The 15948-nt window shown below is 35.6% G+C and overlaps 1 protein-coding gene across 1 annotated transcript in view; it reads left to right on the top strand.

The window, feature by feature from the left end:
• Efcab5 (EF-hand calcium binding domain 5) overlaps nucleotides 1–15948 on the top strand; it is a 151186-nt gene that overhangs the window by 56010 nt on the left and 79228 nt on the right. The window contains 2 exon segments of the mRNA XM_087192040.1: nucleotides 8950–8998; nucleotides 11042–11112. Of these exon segments, the coding sequence (XP_087048166.1) occupies nucleotides 8950–8998; nucleotides 11042–11112 (120 nt within the window).

Genomic DNA, 15948 nt, shown 5'->3' on the forward strand with positions numbered 1-15948 from the left:
AAGCCTTCCAGATGATTTCTGTAGCCAAAGAAGACAGAGGCTCATGCCCTTAAGGCTTTAATGCATCAGCCTTGCCTTTAGATTATGTAGGGCAAATTGTAGGACTATTCTTACTACTTTTTAAATTTTTAAATTGTAATGTACAATTTATAATTGTATATATTTATGAGATATAATGTGATCCTACAAGTTATACACATACAGTGTAGAAGATGAAATCAAACTAATTAACGTATCCATTACCTCAAATAGTTATTTTATTGAGAAGAGAACATTTAAAATTTATAGTCTTAGTAATTTTGAAATATAAAATATAATATTAAGTATATTGCTCTGCAAATGATCTTTTGAAAATATATCCTTTCTGTCTGAGATTTTACACCCTTTGACCATCATCTTCTCATTTCCCTTATCCCCAACCTTTAACCACCATTCTATGCCTATTTTATATTCTACATATATATGAGAATATATTGTATTTCTCTTTCTGTGCCTGGCTATTTCACTTAGCATAATTCTTCAGTTCTATCCATATCATAACAAATGTACAGACTTTTCTTCCTTTTTAATGCTATATATTTTCTCTTATGTTTATATACCACATTTTAATTATCTATTCATCTGTTGGTGGCCATTAAGGTTGATTCCATAACTCGGCTATTATGAATAAAGAGGTACTGAATATGTGAATGTAGATATCATTTTTACATGATTTCAAATCCTTTTGGTAAATACCCAAACCCAGATTGATGGACTCTGCAAAACTATCTTTCAAAATGGATGGAGAAATAAGATACTTTCATGACAAAGAGCACCTTAGGAACTTCGTGAATACCAAACCAGCACTCCAAAGAATTTTACACAATATCCTAGGAACAGACATTGAGGATCACAACCCCAGGAAGCAAAGCAGAATGAACCCATCTGGCATGACAGGAAATTAAATGTAAAGGGGGAGAACCCAACAAAAAAGAAAAAGTCATGGCAATGACAAGTCAATACGTTTCAGTTATAACCATCAATGTTAATGGTCTCAATTCACCAATCAAAAGAAATAGACTGGCAGAATGGGTCAAGAAGCAAAATCCAACAATATGCTTCATACAAGAAACACACTTAATTCAAAAGGAAACTCATAGACTGAAAATTAAAGGGTGGAAAACAATACTCCATGTGACAGGAACCCGAAAAAAAGCAGGAGTAGCTATCCTCTTGGCAGATCAAGTAGATTTCAAAACAACACTAATTAAGAGAGATGAAGGACACTACATCCTTGTAAAGGGAAGAATCCAAGAGGAAGAGATGCCAATCATAAATATCTATGCACCAAACACTAGTGCACCCAACTATATAAAACAAATACTAACAGACATGAAAAGTCATATATGCACTAATACAATTGTAGTAGGGGACCTCAACACCCCACTGTCACAAATAGATAGATCAACTACACTAAAAATAAGTAATGAAATACTAGAACTCAATCAAACTCTTGAACAAATGAACTGAACAGATGTTTACAGAGTCTTCCACCCCACAAAATCAGAATACACATTCTTCTCAGCTGCACATGGGTCATTCTCCAAAATAGACCACATACTCACACATAGAACATGTTTAAGTAAGTGCAAAGGAATTGAAGTTATCCCCTGTATATTATCAGACCATAGTGCGATGAAATTAGAGATCCATAGCAAAAGAAACTCAAAAAATTTCATAAACACATGGAAATTGAACAACACACTTCTGAATAACCAATGGGTCACAGAGGAAATTAAAGAAGATATCAGACAGTTCCTTCAATTAAATGACAATGACAATACAACATATCGGAATCTATGGGACACAGTGAAAGCTGTCTTATGAGGGAAATTCATAGCAGTGAATACACATATTAGGAAAACAGAACGAGCCCAATTAAACAACCTGATGCTGCACCTCAAGCTTCTAGAAAAAGAAGAGCAGGACAACCCCAAAGCTCATACAAGGGAAGAAATTATAAAGATCAGAGGAGAAATCAATGCAGTGGAGACTAAGAGAATGATACAAAAAATCAATGAAGCCAAGAGTTGGTTCTTCGAAAGAATCAACAAAATTGACAAACCTTTAGCCAGCCTTGTCAGAAAAAGGAAAGAAAAGGCCCAAATCCATGCAATTAGGAATGAAAAGGGTGAAATCACAACAGACCCAGCAGAAATCCAGAGGATCATCAATACCTGCTTCGAGAACCTATATGCAAATAAGATGGACAACACAGAAGAAATGGACAGATTCCTAGATACATATGAATTACCAAAGTTGAACGAAGAAGACCTAAAAATTCTGAACAACCCAATATCAACCAATGAAATTGAAAATGTAATTAAAAACGTATCAACTAAGAAAAGCCCAGGCCCTGATGGCTTCACTGCTGAATTCTACAAGACATTTAGAGAGGAACTGCTGCCACTACTGTTTAAACTCTTCAGTGAAATTGAAAGGAAAGCAATACTCCCAAATTCATTCCTGGAAGCAAGCATCACCTTGATCCCCAAAGCAGAGAAAGACCCAACTGAAAAAGAGAACTATAGACCAATCTCACTAATGAACATAGATGCAATAATCCTTAATAAGATACTGGCTAATAGAATACAGAAGATCATCAAGAAGATCATACACCCTGATCAAGTGGGATTCATCCCAGGGATGCAGGGATGGTTCAACATACACAAATCAATCAATGTAATATACTATATCAATAGAGCCAAGGACAAAATCCATATGATTCTCTCCATAGATGCAGAAAAAGCATTTGACAAAATCCAACATGCATTTATGATAAAAACCCAACACAAAATTGGAATAGATGGTCTCTACCTCAAACTGATAGAAGCCATCTATGAAAAACCAACAGCCAATATCATACTAAATGGTCAAAAACTGAAATCCTTCACACTCAAATCAGGAACAAGACAAGGATGTCCACTATCACCACTCTTGTTCGATATAGTTCTGGAAACATTAGCCATGGCAATTAGACAAGAGAAAGAAATAAAAGGGATGAAGACAGGAAATGAAGAAGTCAAATTGTCATTATTTGCAGATGACATGATACTGTATATAGAAGACCCCAAGAACTCCACCAAAAGTCTTCTAGACTTAATAACCAAATTCAGTCAAGTAGCTGGTTACAAGGTCAACACACAAAAATCAGTAGCTTTCCTCTACACAAATGACAGACTCACTGAGAGAGAAATAGGGCAAACAATTCCTTTCACAATAGCATCCAAAAAACTGAAATACCTAGGAATCATCCTAACAAAAAAAATCAAAGACCTCTTCTCTGAAAACTATGACACTCTGAAAAGAGAGATTGAAGATGATATCAGAAAATGGACAGACATCCCCTGCTCCTGGGTAGGAAGGATCAACATAGTGAAAATGGCTATACTTCCAAAACTGCTATATAGATTTAATGCAATTCCAATTGAGATCCCAGCAGCATACTTCATAGACCTCGAGAAAACAATCTAAAAATTCATTTGGAACAAGAAGAGACCCAGAATAGCAAAAGCAATTCTAGGTAACAGAGACATGGCAGGGGTATCACAATCCTCAACCTGCAACTATACTACAAAACTACTGTGATAAAAACAGCATGGTACTGGCAAAGAAACAGACTTGAGGACCAGTGGAACAGATTAGAAGATGCAGAAACAACGCCAGACACACTCAGCCATCTCATCTTTGACAAAGGAGCCAAACACCCTCACTGGAGGAAAGATAGCCTCTTTAATAAATGGTGCTGGAAAAATTGGGCTTCAACTTGCCAAAGATTAAAACTAGATCTGTATCTCTCACCATGCACTAAACTAAAATCAAAATGGATTAAAGATCTAAATATTAAAATAGAAACTCTGAACCAGTTGGAACAGAGGTTAGGTAGAACCCTTGAAGACATTGGTGTAGGAAAAGATTTTATGAACAAAACCTCAGTTGCCCGTGAACTAGCACAAACAATCAACAAATGGGATCTCTTCTTATTAAAAGGCTTCTGCACAGCAAGAGAAACCACCAGCAGTGTGAAGAGACAATCCACAATGTGGGAAAAAATCTTCACCTGCTCTTCCTCAGACAAAGGCCTACTATCTCGAATCTATAAAGAACTTAAAAAGATCAGACCTCCCAAATTTAAAGACCCAATCCAAAAATGGGCAGCTGAAATGAATAGACATTTCTCAGATAAAGAAGTAGAAATAGCAAATAAATACATGAAAAAATGTTCAACATCACTGGTCATTTGAAAGATGCAAATGAAAACAACGCTGAGATTCCACTTCACTCCAGAAAGAATGGCTGCTATCATGAAATCAACCAATAACAAATGCTGGCAGGGCTGTGGGGAAAGAGGAACCCTGCTCCACTGCTGGTGGGAGTGTAGACTGGTGCAAGCACTGTGGAAATCAGTATGGAGATACCTCAAAGAACTAGGACTGGAAGTCCCATTTGACCCAGCTATTCCACTGCTGGGGATCTTCCCCAAAGAATTAAAAGAATCATACCACAGTGATATATGTGCATCCATATTCATAGCAGTGCAGTTTGTAATAGCTAAAACTTGGAAACAGCCCAAATGCCCATCAACTGGAGACTGGATAAAGAAAATGTGGTTTTTAAAAAATAAAATGGAGTACTACTCAGCCATAAAAAATGAGAAATTAGAGACATTTATAGCTAAGTGGATGCACATTGAGGCCATACTCTTAAGTGAAATAAATAGGACACACATGTGTAAATACCAAATAGTTTCTCTGGTGTGAGAAACTGAAAGTGTAAAGAAGGACTAAATGTATAATAGGTAATGTGAAATAGGAAGAAAAGGGGCAAAGGGGAAGGAAGTGGGAGGGCTAGGGGAAAGGATAGAAGGGAATGGGATTAATATGAGAAAATGGAAAAATAGGAACAAAATTTTTGTAAATAGGGAAGACTGTAGGGGTTGAAGGGAGGGCTGGTCAAGGGTGAAAAATAAGAACCAAGAGAGACTATGTAAAGGTGCAAATTTCCAATGATGAATGTCATTATATTGTATACCTAAAATGTACCAATGATTAGAATGAATAATCGATAATGTAAAATAGGAAGAAAAGGTCCAAAGGGGCAGGGGTAGTGGGAGGGGCAGGGGAAAGGAAAGAAGGGAAAGGAAAAATGATGAGAAATGGAAAAAATGGAAATAAAGTCTTTGTAAATAGGGAAGGGTGGAGGGCGAGAAGGGAGGGCTAGGAATGGGGCAAAAATAAGAACCAAGATGCATTATGTACAGGTACAATTCCCAGTGAGAAATGTAATTGTGTTGTATACCTGCAATGTACCAGTAAAAGAATTTAATACAAAAAAAAATTCTTAAAACTTAACAATAAGAAAATAAATAGCCCTACTAAAAGGGTAAGAGATTTGAACAGACAATTAATTCACCAAAGAAGATAAACAGATAGCAAATAAGCCTATGAAATGATGCCCCAACATTGTAAGTCATTAGGGAATTGCAAATTAAAACAGTAATGAGATACCACTACACACCTACTAAAACGGCCAAAATCCAAAAACACTAAAAAATTCTGGCAAGGATATAGGGAAGCAAAAACTCTTATTCATTGTTGGTGGAAATGCAAAATAGTATATCCATTCTTATAAAGCTAAATATACTCCTAGAAGACACATACTGAATTATTATATTTATATGAGGTATCTAAAGTAATTAAATCCAGAGAAACAGGAAGTAGAACGATGGTTACCAAGGGCTGGGAGAAGATGAAGGAGAGTTGTTCAATGGGTTGTTTCAAATTTGCAGGATGAGGGCAGGGGATTTAGCTCAGTGGTTCCATCGCCTGCCTCACAAGCGCAAGGTCCTAAGTTCGATCCCTGGTACCAAAAAAAAAAAAAATTTTGCAGGATGAGAAGTTCTGAGGATCTATTTTGCAATGATGTAAATATACTTATACATATATTCATCATCTTAAAAATGGTTAAGTTGGTAAATTTTATGAGGTTTTTAACACAAATGCCACACAATTCAATCAAACATACTCTTAACATACGATCCAGCAATAGCTGCTCTTGGTGTTTACCAAAATTAGTTGAAGACCTATGTCCACATAAATACCTGTGTACACAAATATTTCTTGCAACTTTATTAATAATTGCTAAAACTTAAAAGCAACCAAGATATTCTTTGTTAGACAAATGAATAAACTGTGATATATCTATACAATGTAATATTATCATGAAAAAAGAATGAGCTATTTTAAGTGAAAGAAGCAAATCTGAAAAGACTGCATGCCGTTTGATTCCAACTACAGTACATGTCATTCTGGAAAAGGGAAAATTATAGAGCAGTGGTGGCAAACCTGTGGCATGCATGCTGTAGTGAGCTGTTTATATCATTGAAAGCTCTAAAGGATTTGCCATCACTGTTATAGAGACAGTAAAAGGATCAATAGTTGCCAGGAGTGAGAAGGGATGGAAGGATGAATAGGCAGAGCATAGAGGTATTTAAGTCAGTGAAATAATTCTTTATGATGTTATAATTGTGGGTACCTGTCATTATACATATGTCAAAACGTATAGAATAGGCCAGGGATTTAGCTTAGTGGTTCCGGCGCCTGCCTCGCAAGTTCAATCCCTGGTACCAAAACAAACAAACAAAACATATAGAATATAATAACCAAGAATGATCCTTACCATAGATTCTGGACTTTGGGTGGTAATTATCTATCAGTGTAGGTTCACTGATTATAACAAATGTACAACTCCTGTGCTGGATGTTGATGATAGGGGGAGGTTGCATGTGTGTGCTGGCAGGGTTTATATGGGAACAGTATACTGTCTGCTCAATTTTTCTATAAATCTAAAACTTCTCTAAAAAATAAAATCTGCTTTTAAAAATGGACCAAGAACAACTCTTAAATGTCATTTTTAATCAAAAAAATGAAGACTTATGAGGGACTCTCAAGATTTCCTATCTAGTTGCTAAATGTACCTCAGCTCTGTCATGTCCATTGTTGAAGGGTGACTAAAACTGTCCCCTGGAGAGAGGAAAACAGGATTATTCTCAGTATCCAAGTCATTCTTAAACAAAACATTTGGGCATCATTGAGGACTTATTTGTGAAAATACTTAATAGGAGGTATGGTAAAAAACTATGATGGATATTTAATTTTTTAAAAAAATATTGTAGTAAAGGACATAATGCTATTAATCCCCCTCAAAATATTCTCCCTTGTTTCAAAAACACTTATCCCATCATTTTTTGCCACTTTCTGAGGCACTTTTGGAAGTCCCTTTTCCTGTCTTTAGTTGTGTTATCATGGCAGCCTCAACGTCCTGAAATTGATTCAAAACTTCACTTTTCATGGACATTTATTTTTTGTACCAGGGATCAAACTCAGGACCTTGCACTTGCAAGGCAGGCACAGTGCCACTGAGCTAAATCCCCAGCCCTTTGTGGTCATTTTGACTTTGGGGAAGAGCCAGAAGTTGCATGCTGCCAGATCCAGTGAATAAGATGGGTGAGACAATCATAGTTATTTTTCTTGTTGCTGAGACAAACTATCCAACGCCCAAAGTTACAAGAGGAAAGATTTATTAAAGCTCACAGTTTGTAGAGGTTTCAGTCCATAGTCAGCTGGTTCCAAAGTAGGGTGGGATGGCAGAGGGGCATCACAGAGGAGAAACATCACATGGTGTGGCAAGCAGAAAGGCAGCAAGCAGCCAAAGCAGAAACAGCAGCTTGCCTTCACTCTCTCCCTTTATATTCTGTCCAGGCTGTAAGCCTATTGATTGGTGCCACCCACACCCAGGGTGGGGGTTCCATTATCTGTACCCTTCATCCCAGTATCATACTCTTTTTCAAAAATTAATTTCTTGGTACATTCTTTACATACATAAAGAACACATTCATCATAGGCAATTTGTACCTGTACATAATATATCTTAATTCTTTTGTTTTCCCATTCCCCTCCCTTCCCTTCAATCCTTCTTCCCCTCTCCATTTACAAAACTTTGTTTCTACTGTTTTCCTTCCATTCTTTTTTAAAAATTCTTATTCCCTTCCTTCCCTTCCCCTTCCCCCTCTCTTGTTCTCCTTCCCATTTGAACATTTTCTTTCTCCTTCCCAATATTTATCCTCCATTTTGATTCTTATTTACCCTTTGGGCTTCTCACATAAGAGAAACAATGGGATATTTAAACGTGTGTGTCCCCTGTATCACACTTCTAATCCACATTCTCCCACTAATCCATGCTGGGCATAGTGGTGCACGCCTGTAATCCCAGGACTTGGGAGGCTGAGGCAGGAGAATCACCTCAAATTCAAGGCCAGCCTGGGCTACTTAGTGAATTCAAGGACACCCTGAGTATATAGTGAAACCTTGTCTCAAAAAAAGAAAAAATGAAACACACTAATCCAGCCACCTTCAAAACTCCCCACCTATGACCACATGAAGGTTTTGGGGGACATCTATAAACAAACCATAACACAGACACAACCCAGTGTTTTTACAAACCTGCCTTTCCACTGGACGGCATGTGGCAGCCTCATTTGCTGTGTTTTTATCACATCTCATGAAGACAGTCATGAAAGACTTCCAGAAGTACTTCAGAAAGTAACAAAAATAATGGGATAAATGTGCTTGAAGCAAGGGGGAGTATTTTGAGAGGGATTAATGGTAGTGTGTCTTTTACTGTTATAAATTTTTAAATATTTAAACATTCACCATATAGTTGGATCATTCCTTGTATCCCTTGAAGTTTTCTCTAAACTAAAAGTAAATTATAACCGTTTCTGTTCTTTGGTTAGAAACATCACCAGCACTTAAATATAAAAACTATAGATAGATTTTAGTCTAAAATACTAACTACTTGATAATTGAGGATTTTCATTTTTCTTCTTTTCTTTCTTTTTATAATTTGTAGATTCAAAATATCCTTCATGAATTTTTTCAAAAGCCAGATTTTGAGCTTGGTAAGTATACCTATTGCTGTTGGTTTTTTCTTTTCTTTCTTTATTTGAGGGTGTGTGGAGGCACTGAATTCAGATGAAGAGTCAATAATGAGAAATATTATTGAAAGTTCTTATAGATGAAATTAGTCTCTTCTGCTCTTTCCAGAAAGAAAACATAGAAAAGCTGAGAAGAATTATTCTCAGTCCTTTTAGGTCAATGCCCCATTTTATTGCAAATATTCTGGAATACCCCTTTATTATCCTATGACAGTGATGGTGAACCTTGTAGAGCTTTCAGTGATAATATGTTTGACATGTGTGCCAGATTCACCACCACTGTTCTATGTCATTCTTAGAAAATATTACTTACATAATTTTAAAAGAAAGATGTCATAACTTATATAAAGGAGAAATGCAAAGAAAGGCGTTAGAAGTCACATGTACTAATTTCAATATATATTTGTTTTGTTACATCTTTGCTGGAAGACATAATGCAGTAGCCAGACAGTTCTACCTTTTATTGTGAACATCTAGATATAAAAAAGTAAAATTATATCTAGTTGATCTTCCTTGTATTTGACATTTTGAAATAAGGATAAATGATCGCTTCTCGGCCTTTTGGCTAAGATCAAGTGAAATAAGGATAAATGAGTGTGTGTGTGTGTGTGTGTGTGTGTGTGTGTGTATGTGTAATCCCCATGACTAGGAGAGCTTCAAATGCAGGTATGTCTATCATATTAGAATTCAGATTTGATTTATGTTACCTCGTATAACTCATTTTCTGTAATTACCAACAACTCTTGATCAAGTTCCAGAATTAATTTAACATTCAATCCTCCCTCAAATTTTCACAGTAGTTACATTGTTGGAAAATTCAATTGCAAAATTAAGGGTAAGGATGTAGTTCAATGATAGAGCACCTGGTTAGCATGCACAAGGCCCTGGGTTCAATCCCTAACACCAAAACTGAAAGAAAAAAAAGCAACAGCAAAATTGTACTCTGTATTTAATACATAGAATAGAATTAGCTCCCAAATTCAAAATTATTATAAGCAGATTTTTCACCTACTTGAATGTCTGACAGGAGGAGAAGGCCTTGATTGTGCAGAAATTGCAGTAGTTCTCCCTGTACACTTACTCCCTATTATTGTAATAACAAAAACTGTTACACATATTTCCACAATGCACTCTGGGGACAGAGGGTAACAGTACCACCCCTATGGAGACTGGTAGATTTTGGTGCATTTATTTTCAAAAAGATTTTTCCTGTAGGAAATTAAGCAAGAAAATCTGACTTGTCACATAAAGAACTAGAATTAAGTTCCTGATATTTATAGAATTTATGTTCAACTAATTTTTTGAGTTAATTTTTTGATCACTTGTACTATAATAGTTAAAAATAGATGGAAAGAATTTTTGTAGTCTGTCCTCCCCTCCTTTTTTTCCCTGTATTGATGATTGAACCCAAGACCTTGCACAAGCTACGCAAGCACTCTATCATGGAGCTTTATTCCCAGTCCTTTTCTCACTTATTAAAGTAACATACATCTCATCTTCCTGGTCTCTGATCCCCAAACATGATTTTGGCCTTGCTGACAATCTTTTCTCTTTCTTCTTGTTCTCAGCCTATTCCCAAACTGTAATTCTCCAGTCAGCTCAACCTTTGCTCCTGTTTCAGAATTCTTTGAAATAGCTTCACTTATTCATTTATTTTGGATGGGAGTACATGAGTGAGTTAAGATAACTCTATTGGGGATGCTGATGTATAAATTAAAGAAAATTGGAGTAGTAAAAAAGAAAGACAAGTTGCAGATCAAAATGATTATATGTATATATATAGAAAAACAAAAGTATTTATCCTGCTTGATTAAATGAAAGCAAGGAAAAAGAATAATTTTGGAGTAATTGGGATGTTACCCAAGTATATATCTGCTTTATTGTAACTATAGATAAACATCAGTTAAACATAATTTTATGTTTTTCTTTTGAGTACTATAATGTAAATATAAAATATGAATGTATTAAACCAAACTAACTAGCAAATAACTTCTATTCCAAAATTAGAATCACGTTGCAAACAATTGGATATTACTGACTCAATGGGACCAAGATTGAACAAATCAGGCTTTATAGAAGTAAGAAATTAATATTATTTAATATTTTAATCAAATTATTTTGCCGGTTTCAGCTGTCTTTTGATGGATGTCACACATATGTTAACTTATAATGAAATTAAACTATAAAAATTTATCTTATCAATTCTAAGGTACACACTTTAAATTTTTTAACTCTTCTGAAATTTGGCTTCATCTATCAGTGAAAAGCATCTTATAATTTCTTTCAATCAGTGACATCCTCTGGTAAGATCAAGAAAAAGCAATATGTTATGTTCAAAGGAAGCTGGTTATACAAATAGTAATAAAATCGAAAACTTATGAATCATTTCCTATGGGTTAAGCACTATCCTAAGCGATCTATATATAATTTGGGTAATCCTCTCACTAATGCTCAGTAATGCTATTTGTTTTTTAATCCTCTGCTTTTGTAAGTGAAACCACTGAGGTTCAGAAAAAATAATAACATACATGTGGTCTCATCATCAGAGGAACTTGGGAAATTTGTATTTGGGCAATTTGGTTTCAAAGTCTACATAGTGTGATACCTGAGAAAGTAGGATTCTATTGTCATAGAATAAATGAAAGGAGGAATTTAATGATACTAGAATTCTGAATTGGAATAATAGCCCATTTTCTTATTTTTTTCATGCTTCCTATATTTCCTCTTGTTTTTCTTTAGTGAGTCCTAGAGTCAAGATAACTTTCTCTTTCTCTTTTCTTATACCCTTTGCTCCACTGAAGGTGAACAATATGCATATATACAGATTCAAAGTCCTACATGAAGGATTTCTGGAATCTTTTTTGAAATGATTTTTACATATCTGAATTTGGCAAATTCTATCTCAGTTACATTCTCATTGTGTTTCCTTAAATTTTGTCTTTGTCTATATGGCACCCATCAGTCACAGAGCCAAACTAATGGCCAGAGTTGTTTTTATCTCCCCTGTTGTCCAAAACCCAGGCAATGAAGCATCTCTGTACTAATTTTTACACACCAAGTCAATATTTCCCTTGCCCTAAATCAATTCAGAGCCAGGTATGAGACAACAGGTATAGCTCCTGTACCCTGAAGTCTACTCAAACTATTTACACTAGACAATCTTAAATCATTTACCCTGTTTTGCCTTGCATTTTCTGTGGAAACCTCAATAAGAACTCTGCCTTAGACTTTCCCTTTGCTTTTTCCTGCTTCTGCATCCTGACTAAAATCTGACACATAGTATGCTCCTTGGAAACTTATAAAGAAATAAAAATATTTTTCCAATGGAATTAGAGTCTTCAAGTCATCATTCAGTCACCTCCTTAAAATAAAATCCAAAAAAACTCCTTAAAATAAAATACAATTGAGAAAAGCTACTCAAAGAAAATATGCAGGGGAACAAATGTTAGATCTATAATAGTTCAGGAAAGCCAAGGATTTATCACTTTAATATAGTTATACTCATAAGTTATATTCCTTACAAAACACTGATTCTTGATACTTCTTTTTTAACCATTTAAAAACAATTTTTTGAGGTGCAATTTACATACCATAAATCTTAGTACTTCTTGCATATTTGTCTTATACTAGTTTCCCGACAAGTGAGCAATTTAGAAACTTTTATTTTTTAATTATGAACATAATATATGAATTCTATCATGTGAATTATATCTTAATATGAAAATATGGTAATATAAATCTGGCACAGTGCTGCACACCTACAATCCCAGCCACGTGAAGACTGTGGCAAAAGGATAGCAAATTCCAGGCCAGCCCAGGCAACTTAGTTAAATCTTGCATCAAAATAAAATTTTAAAAGGGGAAGGGATGTAGTTTAGTAGTCCAGCACTCGCCTAATATGAGTGAGGCCCTGGATTCAATCTCTAATGTGAGGAAGGGTGGAGGGGTGGGGGGGTAAGTGTAGGTTTATTATAGAAAATGAAAGACAAAATTATAAATAAAAATTTAAATCTTTTAATCCTGCCACCAACTACTAACAACTATTAACATTGTGATATTTTTCTTTGTATAATAATGACTCAGATATTTTACCACTTTTTTAATATGCCAGATTCTGCCCTGAGAATATGCTTTTTTCCTGTACAATTCAGTTTTTATTATCATCATTTTGCAGATGAGACTCAGGAAGATTGAACAATTTCCTTAAGGTCCTCAAGTATGTAAATGTTGAAGCCAGGCTAGAATCCAGGTCAACTTGACTCCAAAGCACATTATGATCTTGACCATGGTGCTGTCTAGTTTCTTTTTATATTCATAGTGAGACATGTGAGGTTTCAGTTTTAATTTTGTGATTTTTCTTATAGATTTTGTATATGTTATATACAACAAATACATGTTTAATATACAAGTATATAATCTATTTTTGTACTTACACCATTTCTTGATCATTTCTGTCAGTATTCTTTAAAACATGATTTTTAAGCTATGAAATAATTATAGATTTATAAGAAGCTACAAAAATACAATTTCTTATAAAAAGTACAGAGGTCACATATCTTTCAGTCAGTCTCCCCAAAAGTTAAATCTTGTATGGCTTTAGTAATATTGATAAATATATGTGTATAGTGGTGTGTTCTTTTATTACATACATAAATTTCCATAACCATTACTAAAATTAAAATACAGGACTATTTCAGTACTGCAAAGATTTACTGGTGGGACATTTTGCCAATTTGAGAGAAATATAGAAATTTTACCACCCTTTAACTCCTTTTATACTTTGTTTATAATATCATTGTCCTAAATATTTTCAGTACACACAGCACATCAGGCAATATTATCCTGTGTCAAATATTTAATATAATTTAGAAAAGTCAAGAGGAGAAGGAAAGTTTATTATATTTACCTATATTTTCTGTTCTTTTGCTCTTTTTATTGTTCTTCCTGATATTTCAAGATTCCTGTTTGTTTTTTGTTTTTTTCTTTTTTTTCCTTCAGTGCTGAGGACAGAATCCAGGGCCTGTTTGCCAACCCTAAGATCCATTCTTTTATGAATTTCTGTTTAGAAAACTTTTAGTTACTGTTTTAGAGTAGATCTTCAGATGCTAAACTCTTAGAAGAGGCCTAAAATTTTTTAATCTTTCTAGCCCTTTTCTTTGGCTAGAACAAACTTTTCTTGGTCTTGTTGTTATTTTCTGTTCCAATTGGTATTTCTGAATTTCCAGCTTCTCTAGCACCCAATCTGGAATATATGAGGCAAAAAGAAACCCAAAGTACTTACTACTGAGTAGTTCTTTAGGTCCTGCAGTCTCTAGCCAGTCTGCCATCTTCTCTCTACCCTTCATAGTATTCTTAAGTTTACTTTATATCTAATATCTGGAGGATTAGCTGTACTTAAGTAAGAAGAATTGGGAAAAGTACATTTATTCTCTTGGGCCGGGGTTTTAGCTCAGTGGTTGTGCTGCGCGCTGCGCAAGCACAAGAACCGGAGTTCGATCCCCAGTACCAAAAAAAGTACGTTTACTCTGTCTTGGTCTTCAAACTATTTTAGTGGCTATATATTTTATTATATGGCTGTATATTATTTAATCATCTTTATTGTTGTATATTTACTCTCATTATTCACAGCAAAAATAAGATTAGTATCTGAACATGAATTTTTACAGCTTAATATGGTGAATTATGGCCCATACCATAAATTCACATGTTAAAGCCCTATATTAGTCACGTTTCTGTTGCTGGGAAAAAATATCTGACATGCACAACTTAAAGAAAGAAAGATTCATTTTGGTTCATGGTTTCAGAGGTTTCGTCCATGGCTCCAAGGCAGAAATATTATAGTGAAAGGGCATGGTGGAGGAAAGCTGCCCACCTCAAGGCAGCTAAGAAGCAGAGAGCAGGGGAAGAGCCAGAGAGGAAGAGGCCAGGGACCAGGTATAGTCTCCAAGGTCATGCCCCCATGACCCACTTCTTCAACAGGCCCCACATCCTAACAGTACATTTAGCTATGTACTTATCAATGGATTAATCCATTGATGATGTTTGTCATGACCTAATCCTTCTAAAAGCCTCCCCTTTGAATACATGAACCTTTTGGAGGACATTCATGATCCAAACTGTAACATTCTGCCCCCAGCCCACAAAGGCCTATGTCCTTCTCATCATGCAAAATATATTCAGTCTAAGTATTTGTAAAGTCTCAACAGTTTCAGCACTTCTCAAAAGTCCAAGCCCAGAGTTTCTCCTAAGACTCCAGGCATCTCTTAGCTGTGAACTTTCTAAAAACCAGGGCCCTAGGCAGCCCTGCCCTTATGCGCTTGATAGTTATAGCTCACATGGCCTCTCTCTTGGAGACTATTCCTAGTCTCTGGCCTCATCCTTTCTGGCTCTTCCCCTGCTCTCTATTTCCTAGCTGCCTTGAGATGGGCCGCTTTCCTCTACCATGACCTTCTTCCATAATATCTCTGTCTTGGACTGGCTTTGCTTGGTCCCTGCAGATGTTGCGTATTCTTGGCATCTCCAGCTTCCTAGAGTCTCCATTACAGCTTTGTTGTCACTCTCACAGCTTCATGCATTACTCTTTCAGGGGCTCCTGACAGAGACTCTGACCCTATTCCACATTGCCTTGCCTCCCAGGCTTTCCTTGGAGTTCAGGAAAGAGGAGGAAAAACTGAGACAGAAGGATGGCAAATTTCAGGCCAGCCAGGGCAACTTAGTGAAATCGTATATCAAAATAACATTTTTAAAAGGCTGGAAATGTAGCTTAGTAATCTAGCACTTGCCTAGTACAGTATGAGCGAGGTTTTTAGTTTATTTACAAAGTAGTGCAATCATCAAAACAATCAATTTTACAACATTTCCATCTCCTTCAAAAGAAACTCTACATGTATTAGCAGTCACTCTCCATCTCCCTC

This window comes from Heterocephalus glaber, unplaced genomic scaffold (assembly GCF_053883595.1).
Source record: "Heterocephalus glaber isolate CG9 unplaced genomic scaffold, H.glaber_assembly_v1.0 deba00001564, whole genome shotgun sequence".
Classification (NCBI taxonomy): Eukaryota; Metazoa; Chordata; class Mammalia; order Rodentia; family Bathyergidae; genus Heterocephalus; species Heterocephalus glaber.